The sequence below is a fragment of the Pristiophorus japonicus genome, chromosome 24 (genome assembly GCF_044704955.1).
Source record: "Pristiophorus japonicus isolate sPriJap1 chromosome 24, sPriJap1.hap1, whole genome shotgun sequence".
Classification (NCBI taxonomy): Eukaryota; Metazoa; Chordata; class Chondrichthyes; family Pristiophoridae; genus Pristiophorus; species Pristiophorus japonicus.
Genome location: NC_092000.1, coordinates 35,917,452 through 35,929,498, shown reverse-complemented (window position 1 = coordinate 35,929,498; position 12,047 = coordinate 35,917,452). Strand labels below are relative to the sequence as shown.

General features: G+C 50.5%; 1 protein-coding gene across 7 annotated transcripts in view; it reads right to left on the bottom strand.

The window, feature by feature from the left end:
* LOC139238000 (EVI5-like protein) overlaps window positions 1-12,047 on the bottom strand; it is a 425,899-nt gene that overhangs the window by 83,916 nt on the left and 329,936 nt on the right. For 4 of the 7 annotated variants that reach the window (XM_070867393.1, XM_070867396.1, XM_070867397.1 and 1 more), the window contains one exon: window positions 9,293-11,543. The exons of 1 other annotated variant lie outside the window; for it this stretch is intronic. In XM_070867393.1, the coding sequence (XP_070723494.1) occupies window positions 11,193-11,543 (351 nt within the window). In that variant the 3' untranslated portion in view covers window positions 9,293-11,192. Of the gene's footprint in view, window positions 1-9,292; window positions 11,544-12,047 lie in introns of those variants that run through there. 2 more of the 7 variants (XM_070867395.1, XM_070867400.1) reach the window with 1 other exon arrangement.

Below are 12,047 nucleotides of genomic sequence, written 5' to 3'. Positions count from 1 at the left end.
ATAATGCTAAATGTAAAACTGAATGGCTTACCCGTAGCTATGGAACTGGACACTGGCGCTAGCCAATCCATCATGAGTAAAAAGATGTTTGAGAGACTGTGGTGCAACAAGGCATTCAGACCAGCCCTGAGCCCCATCCACACGAAACTGAGAACGTACACCAAAGAGCTCATCACTGTCCTGGGCAGTGCCATGGTCAAGGTCACCGACGAGGGCACGGTGCATGAACTGCCACTCTGGATTGTCCCGGGTGATGGCCCCACACTGCTTTGGAGTAGTTGACTGGGCAAAATCTGCTGGAACGGGGATGACATCCGAGCGCTCTCTCATGTCGATGAGGCCTCGGATACCCAGGTTCTTAACAAATTTCCTTCCCTTTTTGAGCCAGGCATTGGAAACCTTTCCGGGGCAAAGGTGCGGATCCACTTGGTCCCAGAGGCACGACCCATTCACCACAAGGCGATAGCGGTACGTCACATGATGAGGAAGAGAGTGGAAATCGAGCTGGACAGGCTGAAATGTGAGGGCATCATCTCCCCAGTGGAATTCAGTGAGTGGGCCAGCCCAATTGTTCCAGTACTCAAAAGTAATGGCACTGTCAGGATTTGCGGCGATTTTAAAGTAACTATTAATCGTTTCTCGCTACAGGACCAATACCCGCTACCTAAGACAGACGACCTATTTGCGACGCTGGCAGGAGACAAGACGTTCACCAAGCTCAACCTGGCTTCGGCCTACATGATGCAGGAGCTGGAGGAGTCTTCGAAGGGCCTCACCTGCATCAACACGCACAAGGGAATGTTCATCTACAACAGATACCCGTTTGGAATTCGGTCAGCTGCTGCAATCTTCCAGAGAAACATGGAGAGCCTACTCAAGTCAGTACCACGCATGGTGACATATTGGTCACGGGTCAGGACACCATGAAGCACCTACAAAACCTGGAGGAGGTTCTCCATCAACTGGATCACGTAGGGCTGCAGTTGAAGAGGTCGAAATGCGTCTTCATGGCATCAGAAATTGAATTTTGGGGAAAAAAGATCGCGGCATTTGGCCCACAGACGCCAAGACAGAGGCTATCAGGAACGCGCCCAGGCCACAGAACGTCACGGAGCTGCGGTCCTTCCTGGGACTCAACTATTTTGGTAACTTCCTACCATGGTTAAGCACCCTCTTAGAGCCCCTAAATGTGTTATTGCGTAAAAGTGAGAACTGGGTATGGGGGAAAAAACAAGTAATTGCTGTTGAGAAAGCCAGAAACATTTTATGCTCCAACAAGCTGCTTGTATTGTATAACCCGTGTAAAAGACTTGTGCTAGCATGTGATGTGCCGTCGTACGGAGTCGGGTGTGTATTACAACAAGCTAACGATGCGGGGAAGTTGCAACCTGTCACTTATGCCTCCAGGAGCTTGTCTAAGGCCGAGAGGACCTGCAGCATGATTGAGAAAGAAGCATTAGTGTGTGTTTTCGGGGTAAAGAAAATGCATCAGTACCTGTTTGGCCTCAAATTTGAGCTGGAAATCGATCACAAGCCACTCATATCCCTGTTCGCTGAAAACAAGGGGATAAATACTAATACCTCAGCCCGCATACAAAGATGGGCACTCACACTATCAGAGTATAACTATACCATCCGCCACAGGCCAGGCACCGAGAACTATGCGGATGCTCTCAGTTGGCTACCATTGCCCACCACGGGGGTGGAAATGGCGCAGCCTGCAAACTTGTTGATGGTGGTGCAGCCCACAGACTTGTTGATAGTCATGGAAGCGTTTGAAAATGATAAATCACCTGTCACGGCCCACCAGATTAGGACTTGGACCAGCCAAGATCCTCTGCTGTCCCTAGTAAAAAAAACTGTGTACTGCATGGGAGCTGGGCCAGCATCCCCGTTGAAATGCAAGAGCTAATCAAGCCGTTCCAGCGGTGAAAGGACGAGCTGTCCATTCAGGCAGACTGCTTGTTGTGGGGTAACCGCGTACTGCTACCCAAAAAGGGCAGGGAGACGTTCATCTCGGATCTCCACAGCACACACCCGAGTATAGTAATGATGAAAGCGATAGCCAGATCCCACGTGTGGTGGCGCGGTATTGACTCTGACTTAGAGTCCTGTGTACGGCAATGCAGCGTGTGTGCTCAGTTGAGCAACGCGCCGAGAGAGGCGCCACTAAGTTTGTGGTCCTGGCCCTCCAGACCATGGTTGAGGATCCATGTCGACTATGTGGGCCCGTTTCTTGGTAAAATGTTCCTGGTGGTGGTGGATGCTTTTTCAAAATGGATTGAATGTGAAATAATGTCGGGAAGCACCGCCACCGCCATGTTTGCCACCCACGGCCTGCCTGACATACTGGTCAGTGACAACGGGCCATGTTTCACCAGTGCCAAATTTAAAGAATTCATGACCCGCAATGGGATCAAACATGTCACCTCGGCCCTGTTTAAACCCACCTCCAATGGGCAGGCAGAGCGGACAGTGCAAACAATCAAACAGAGCCTTAAACGAGTCACAGAAGGCTCACTCCAAGCCCACCTGTCCCGAGTACTGCTCAGCAACCGCACGAGACCCCACCTCGCTCACAGGGATGCCCCCGGCTGAGCTGCTCATGAAAAGGACACTTAAAACCAGACTCTCGCTGGTTCACCCCAACCTGCATGATCAGGTAGAGAGCAGGCGGCAGCAACAAAATGTAAACGATGGTCACGCCACTGTGCCACGGGAAATTGATCTGAATGACCTTGTATATGTGCTAAACTATGGACATGGTCCCAAGTGGATCGCGGGCACGGTGATAGCTAGAGAAGGGAGTAGGGTGTTTGTAGTCAAACTAGACAATGGACAAATTTGCAGAAAGCACCAGGACCAAACGAGGCTGCAGTTCACAGACTGCCCTGAACAACCCACAGCAGACACCAACTTTTGAGAGCCCACAACACACACCCAAAGGATCACCGACACCACCCCGGACCAGGAAATTGAACCCATCGCACCCAACAGCCCAGCAAGGCCAGGCTCACCCAGCAGTCCTGCAGGGCCAACACACCAGCCCAGCGAGAGCAGAGCCAACACACCAGAACAGACATTTGTACCGAGGCTGTCTACCAGGGAAAGAAAGGCTCCCGACTGCCTCACCTTGTAAATTGTTTTCACTTTAACTTTGGGGGGAAAGGGGGGGGGGCGGAGGGATGTTGTGTATCTGCAAAGCATGCACTCCCATGTTGAGCCACCAGGGAGTGCATTCCTTGAAGTCCCAAGGGATCCCAGCATCCCTTGGGAGCACTGTATATAAACTGGCCCCTGAGGCTTGTTCCTCACTCTGGAGTGTCTTAATAAACACTGAGGTCACTGTTACTTTAACCTCCGTGTGCAGTCTCATCTGTGTTTGGAACACAACGGTATCCTTTGAATCGGTATGAATGGAAACGATGATCACCCCCGCAGCGCCAACAAGGTGTTAATGGCCTTGCATTCATCACCCTTGATGGTGGACTCAGAGACAGCTGCGGATGTGTGACCTGCCGTGTATGTTACGATTCGAAAACAACACTTTGTTCACAGTACTTGTAGCAGCACTTGTGTGCTGAGAGATTTGCTTAGTGTTGTCACTGGTGGCAATGAACGCCTGGGCTATCGCTATGGCCTTACTCAAGGTTGGGGTCTCTACAGTCAAAAGCTTGCGAAGTATGGTTTTGTGGCCAATGCCAAGTACGAAAAGGTCTCTGAGCATGTGCTCCAAATGTCCTTCAAAATTTGCAATGTCTTGCAAGGCGTCTCAGCTCGGCGACATAACTCGCCATTTCCTGGCCTTCAGACCTTTTGTAGGCGTAGAACCGGTACCTCGCCATCAGAATGCTTTTCTTCGGGTTTAAATGCTCTTGGACCAGTGTGCACAAATCGTCGTTCGATTTCTCCGTGGGTTTCGCTGGAGTGAGCAGATTCTTCATGAGGCCATACGTTGGTGCCCCACAGACGGTGAGGAGGATCGCTGTACGTTTGGCAGTGCTCTCTTCCCCATCCAGCTCGTTGGCCACGAAGTATTGGTCGAGTCGCTCCGCAAAAGTTTCCCAATCATCTCCCTCCGAAAATTTCTCCAGGATGCCCACTGTTCTCTGCATCTTTGTGTTCGCCATCTGTATCTTGTCGCCAGTTGTTGTGTATGGAGAGTCAGACTGAACACTGAGCTGAAAGTAAAGTGTGACCATAGTCTTTTATTGCAGGTCTCCAGAGTGCCTCTCCAACCTGTGAAGCCTTCTTAAATATCTGTGCTCCCAAGGATTATGGGATCCCTTGGGACTCTGGGGAATGAGCCCTCTGGTGGCTGTACAGAATAAATAAAAGTCCACATATATAACAGTAGTATTATCCAGCAACCCTTCCGGCTCATTTAACTTCTTTTACCCTCCTAATTTTCAACCAGTTCTCCCTCCCGAAAGTATTTGAAGAATCGGTGTGGAGAGGGATGATTAACAGATGGATAATTATATAATGTACTCCAATATTGGGAAGATTGAAGTAATTGGCTGGTCCCTGCTACAAACACAGTTCCATCACCACCGTTTCCATCCCTGGCAACTGTTTTCAGCTGAAACGGACTGTTCACAACCTTGGTGTTGTGTTTGACCACATATCTGCGCCATCACTAAGACTGCCTATTTCCACCTCCGTAACATTGCTCGACCCCCTGTTCCCCCGCCCCACCAGCTAGTCTGCTGCTGAAACCCTCATCCATGCCTTTGTTACTCTCAACATGACTATTCCAGATATCTCCTGACCGGTCTCCCACCTTACACCCTCCATGAACTTAAACTCATCCAAAGCTCTGCTGCCCATCTTAAATCATTTCAATTCTCATTCACACATCACCCCTGTGCTCGCTGACCTTCATTAGTTCCTAGTCTAACAATTTTAAAACCCTCACCCACGTTTTCAAATCCTTCCATGACCTTATCCATCCCTATCTCTGCAACCTCCTCCAGCCCTACAACCCTGTGCGATCCTTCAATTCTGGCCTCTTGCGCGTCCACGATTTTAATCGCTCCACCATTGGGGACCAAGCTTTCAGCTGCCTGGGCCCCAAGCTCTGGAATTCACGCCCTAAACCTCTCCGCCTCTCTATCCAATTTTAAGGTGCTCCTTAAAACATACCACTTTGATCAAGCTTTTGGTCATCAGTCCTGGTATCTCCTTCTGTGGCTTGGTGTAAAAAATATCAATGTTGTCAAATGCCCTGGGGACATTTTACTACGTTACGTTACATGTGCTGTATAAATGGAAGCTGTTATTGATAAGTCAAGGCTCTCAGTGTGTGAGGTGAGTAAGAGATTATCCAGCCAGCAGTGGCACTAATCATAGCTCGACTTCCCCAAACTCCACCTTGTTTGTCAGAGAGATGGCGATGCACAAGTATGACAATGAGAACAATAAACCACAATGATCTGGTTTAATATCTCTGTATCACACTCACTGCTTTATCAGCATATCCTTCATCGTTACACAATACACAAAAAAGCATGTGCGACTCATGTGAAAATACAATTACGGTTCAGTGTGCACTTGCTGTCCTTATTTACACATCGAGCAGCTAAAAATGGTCATGATTCAAGCAGGCGTTAGCTTTACAAAATGCACCGGCAGTCTGAATGTGGCAACACAGACACTTCAAAATAACCAACGTTGAATATTCTCACAAAAATTCATAGAAACAGTATACTACATAGTTTTGGCAATACATAATAGCAGAATATATACAGTTCAGTAACAGCCCTAGGATTGTGTCAAAAAAAGCCTCTAAACTTCCACTGGCTGGCCATGTGAGCACTCACTCTTAGACATCACGTGAGCAATAACCTTCATTTGCTGATGCCACTTGTCATGGAACGCATGAGGATAACCACGTTCATACAACTGAGCGAGCTGTGACTGAGGTGTGACACACAATGAAACGCACCGAGCCAGCTCAGGGCAGACACACAACATCACACTGTAAAGCCATCAGGAGCTTTAATCCAAGGGCCCGGCATTGTGCTTCCACAGGCTGTTATGCACACACACACATTACTACCCATTCATGGCAGCTACCACTGGAGCCCTGCACACTATCAACCTCCCAATAATGCAACCAGCTTTTACAAGAATGCATCAGACAAATTTCTCTTACACCAATTTATTTTGTCTAAATGGGATTTCATTGACTGACTGCACATTACAATAAAGTTCAGAGCACTGCTCCCTCCCGGTCAATAATTCACCTTTATACTCATCAACTCTCTCGTTCGCAGTCATTCCCCACAGGGACAGCTGGATACAACTTGCAGCACACGTGTGCTGACTGAGGCAGGTTACAGTGCCACACACAGGCAGTGACCCCATTGTGTGTTTGTGTGTGTGTGTGTGTGTGTGTTGGGGACAGTAGCTAACAGTATGGCCATTTCACATTTTACACATTGCATATGATGGGTGAGGTGAGAACTCTCAATAATATTTATACATTTGCATACGACCTGCTTTAACTCCTAATGTATAGTGTATTCATGCCCAGTTTGAAGTCAACCTGCACTGAAGCAATGTTAGCCTGCAGGAAATACCGTGTCTGCAAAGTGGATTTTAAAAGCAGGACGATAGAGGAATTTGCATTTAGTTTCTAGTATCCCAGGAAAAAGAGCTAAAGTAAAAATACTTGTGCTGCATAAATTGACACAGGCCATCCAGATATGTACAGCATATACCATGTGAAACCTGCCAGTCCAGTCCCATTGTACAGCTGCAGATGTTGGAAAATGGGCCAGTTATGGACCTTTCAGCCAATACTGGAGAGGACACATGCTCGTGACAGCGCACCCAGCATTGGTGTTACATCCGAGATAAAGCCGCCAGCATTAAAACAGCGGCCGTCTGGAACATTTGGTGTGCCCGCACCAGGGCCCAGCTCCCAGGTTTGTGCACCATTCCACACGGCCCCACTCAAAGTACTCATTCCTGGGGAGGGGCAACTTGATATTGGCAGTGATGGGCTCAAAGCAGCTCTCAGAACCGGGAAGGGAACATTCCGCAAATCAGCCTATTGGAGAGTTAAAATGAGAGCTGGTCTGTAAACTGACAGTAGGCCATAACCCCAGTCACGGGTTATATCCAGAGGTTGCTTTACACAAACAGTGACATTGCTCGGCTCTTGCCAAATTAGCACCTTCTCTTATATGAATATACATAACACCAAATGTACAGCACAGCACTCTCATAGTAAATGTATTACTGGTGATTGAAAACCAGGCACCTGCCTGTGGAGGGGCTTAGGCAGCCAAACCAGAGCATCCCGCGCCACAGGCTCCCTCTCCACCTCCCCTCACTCCAGCACCCTCCCCCCCACCCACCAGGCCCCCTTTCCCCCCCTCACTACGGCACCCTCCTCCCCTCCATCTCCGCCCCCCCCTCACGGCCCACTCTCCTCCCTCCGACCACGGTCCCCTCTTCCCCCCCCCCCCCCCCAACTTCCTCTTTCCCTCTCTTCCCCCACCCCCGAGCCCCTCTCTCCCCGCCCGACCACGACCCCCGCCCGACCACGATCCCCTCCCCCCGCCCGACCACCTCCCCCCCCGACCACGACCCCCTCTTCCCCCCCCCACCTCTTCCCCCCCGATCACCTCTTCCCCTCTCTCCTCCCCCCCCCGACCACCTCTTCCCCCCCCACCTCCGACCACCTCTTCCCCCTGATCACCTCTTCCCCCCCCCCACCTCCGACCACCTCTTCCCCTCTCTTCCCCCCCACCTCTTCCCCTCTCTTCCCCCCCACCTCCGACCACCTCTTCCCCCCCACCCCCGACCACCTCTTCCCCTCTCTTTACCCCCCCCCCCGACCACCTCTTCCCCCCCCCCCCCGCCCCAACCACCTCTTCCCCTCTCCCCTTCCCCCCCCCCCCCGATAACAGCCTCCTCTCTCCCCCCCCCAGCCCCCTCCTCCCTCCCCCTGACCACAGGCTCCGGCTGACTGTCAGCGCCTGAATTTTAACACTGACCTCAGAGTGACGGATATTGCCACCGCGTACTACGGCAAATTCTCCCCCTCGCCTTAATACTGTGAGGGTCTCCCTCAGTGGTGACGCACACTTTATGAACATATACAAAACTGATCTGTTCGTCTTATTTACACCATGTTTTCAAAAAATTGAAAATAGTTCAATTGAAAGAGAATCCAGTGCGTTTGGGAACAGCGATCCTGGTGAAGTGACGAGGGTGTCGATGTGATGGATATATCAGTAAGCGAAAGCCAAGTGAACCGCAGATGGTGCGACAGGAGATGGGCACACAATTCCTGCACGCTCGCAGATATAAACAGGGCCCACAGGTGGAATACTCGGGCTGTGCACGGTGTGCCGGCACCAACTCTTGCCACGACGGAGAACCTCACTCGGTATTTTCAAATGCCATCAATCTTCGTTCCCCAACATCACCCCTGAGCTACCCGGCTTCAACGGGCAAACTTGCCCTCTTCAAAAGGTCCATACGGAGGGTTCCCATGGCGCGGAGCTGCCCCCACCCATCCCCTCCCAGGGTGTGTACGTGATGCCTGTGCCTGGGCAGTTTTGCAGAGCTTACTGTACTATCGGTTATACATGTGTCATTGTAGATCCAATTTACAGTACCAGACCAAGGGTCAGATATGGCCTGCCTCTTCTGTCCTCAATCCAGCACATTACCGCCTTTAACAGTTGTGCTAAAGAATTGGGATTCCCTTCACCCTGCCTCACTGGATGATTACAGTACAAGAACAGTGATCTCTACTCCTTTAAAACTTTCCTTGGCTTTATGGAAGGCGATTTACTGGAGTACTGCAGGTGAAACAAAGGGAAATGGGGTTGACCCTCGATTGCGTAGCTTGGTTGACTATGAGGACCCCCATCGATCCAGCGGCAGCCTCCTGTGGAATCACAACTCCGTATACTCAAGCCACCTGCTCTTATATTGGGTCTGGGGGGGGGGGAGGGGGGGGGGTGGTGGAGAGAGCACAATATCCCCAAACTGACTGGGAGAGGGGCTACACAAACATCAATCACTAAAATTCTTAATGTTTAAATAAAACAAAACTTTTTGAAAATTAAAAAAAAAAACAGAACCTCGGGCCCCAATTAGCACCTGGACAATGGGCTTCCTCCCGGATGAAAGGCAAAGTTCTGACATCGGGCTCCGCGGGGAGGCCCAACCCGCCCCACAGGGGCTCCGCGGGGAGGCCCAACCCGCCCCACAGGGGCTCCGCGGGGAGGCCCAACCCGCCCCACAGGGGCTCCGCGGGGAGGCCCAACCCGCCCCACAGGGGCTCCGCGGGGAGGCCCAACCCGCCCCACAGGGGCTCCGCGGGGAGGCCCAACCCGCCCCACAGGGGCTCCGCGGGGAGGCCCAACCCGCCCCAGAATATCAATGTACCAATTCCTTCAAAGATATTACTGGATGCAGCATGTTAAGTTGCCCATTGGGAATGAATGTGAGCGAACTTGTCCTAGATCCAAGCAGGAAATGAAACGCACTGTTCCAGGGTTGGAACATTTGGAAATGGCAGAAGCTAAAAGTTGCAGCACAGTGAGAATGTGTGCTGACCAGAGCTTAAAAAACCCAAAACATAGAACAAAAGTGCACTGAACCGGCTAAAATTAAATTAAAGTTTAAAAAAAAACTCAAAGAAATTGTGAATATAGCAGCACGTAATTTGAAGAGGATCGGGACTTCAAACCAAATGAATATTTTGCCAGTTTCATGAAATAGATATCCAAGCAGTGAGAAGCTGGAAGTTCAGTAATGTTGCTAAGGAAAAAGGGAACTTTCTTTACTCGATATAATGATGAGCTCGAACCTGCGATACGAGGAAGTTAACTCAACACCTGGTGATGGATAGTTAGTGAGTCAGCCAGTCATCCATCGCTCCAGCCAGCGTGTCAGTCAGATACTGCATCGGTCAGTGTGTCAGTCAGATACTGCATCGGTCAGCGTGTCAGTCAGATACTGCATCGGTCAGCGTGTCAGTCAGAAACTGCATCGGTCAGCGTGTCAGTCAGATACTGCATCGGTCAGCGTGTCAGTCAGAAACTGCATCGGTCAGCGTGTCAGTCAGATACTGTGTCGGTTAGTGTGTCAGTCAGAAACTGCATCGGTCAGCGTGTCAGTCAGATACTGCGTCGGTTAGTGTGTCAGTCAGAAACTGCATCGGTCAGCGTGTCAGTCAGATACTGCATCGGTCAGCGTGTCAGTCAGATACTGCATCGGTCAGCGTGTCAGTCAGATACTGCACCGGTCAGCGTGTCAGTCAGATACTGCATCGGTCAGCGTGTCAGTCAGATACTGCATCGGTCAGCGTGTCAGTCAGATACTGCATCGGTCAGCGTGTCAGTCAGATACTGCATCGGTTTGTAAGTCAGTCAAATACTGCGTCGGTTTGTATGTCAGTCACATACTACGTCGGTTTGTATGTCAGTCATATACTGCGTCGGTTAGCGTGTCAGTCAGCTGCCATCATGTCCTGTGTTGGTTCGCTACTGTGTCAGATTTTTTTTTGCTGTCAATAAGACTAAACTAGAAAAGAGCCACTTAGTTGTCTACTAAACATATGACTGTTGCACAGTATTGTCATTTCTCTTGCTCGACTGCCAAGGTACAGGAAATGATAACAATCGCTAACTGCATGGATTGCAGAGAATGCGAATTGCGGAGCATCAAGGGCAGGTGAAGCTGTCCTACACATCACTGGCCCAATGGCAAACTATAATGGAGACGAGAGACCCCCCCCCCCACAAACACCCAGTTCCTATCATTAACATTTAAGTGCAGCCATGATCTTCTGTGCTCCACATGGAGGTCACCCCACGCTGAGCACCACGGTGGAGCAGGAATATTTTATCTATTAGGTGCCTGGATTTCAGAACACAAATCAGCAATACGAGAGAAATTCAGCAATGTTTTCGTAATTGCCCAACTCCAAATCTTTCCTTCGTTGTGCCAGATGTGCCGACAGCTCGAAGAGACAGCAATATGATGCTGCAGCTCGAATGGCCGATAAAAATCACTCCTCTGCAAAGATCATTTTTTGTTGGCAAATATGAGTGGAATTTAATATTAGAGCCTACTCTGAGAAGGAAGGCCTGACGTACGGCAAGTCCCACGTAGTGGAATGCAGGGCAGGTTAGATGTGTGGGCTGCAGTAGAGTTCCACATTACACGATCGTAGAGATGGAGGGAGCCTTATTCGGGCTCTCATTGCACATTATATGATTTGCCATCTCTGCTTCAAGCTCGAGTGCGGAATTCCGATCTTCCTGATCGCTGTCAGTGCTCCCATCACTGTCCTTTCCTGAAATCTCCAGCCCTCTGAGGAAATGGCTGTTCCCGTGCGGAATTGGGTACAGACCCTCCGGCAGACCGCTCACCCCCATGGGGCTCGGCAGGAGGTCCTCATCAGATGAGTGAATGGATTCATCGTCCTCCACCATGTGATTCACAATATGAATCCCATCGAAGCTCATCGGAGTCTGAAAGGGCCCCGGACCTTTGAAAACCCGGATCTGCTTTAAAAAAAACATGGACATTAAACCAAAGCAGCAAGCACACTAACCACTTGAAGTTACATCTAATTAGCGAAACACAAGTGATAATGCATGTGCCCCCAAATCATCTCCTGACGGTGTCGCGTCATGCTGTTGGACAGTTCCACGGCTATCAGTGGCCCTTTGTTATCTCATGCAAGTGGTCATTTGACTTTGGCAGGCTTCACAGTTGCGCCCTTTCTCACACTCAGCGATGGGGAGGGGCCACACTCGGAGGGGGCGGGGGTGACACTCGGAGGGGGCGGGGGGGAGGGGCGACACTCTGAGGGGGCAGTGGGGGAGGGGCGACAGTCGGAGGGGGCGGGGGCGACACTCAAGGGGGTGGGGGGGAGGGGCAATGCACTCCGTGAAGGGGCTCAGCCACTGCATTGTGATCAGCGATGGGAAGCACCACCTTGCAACATTTCCTGGCCATTATTTCATAGAAAGGATTTGGAAAGAGTTACATTTAAATATGGGGTTTGA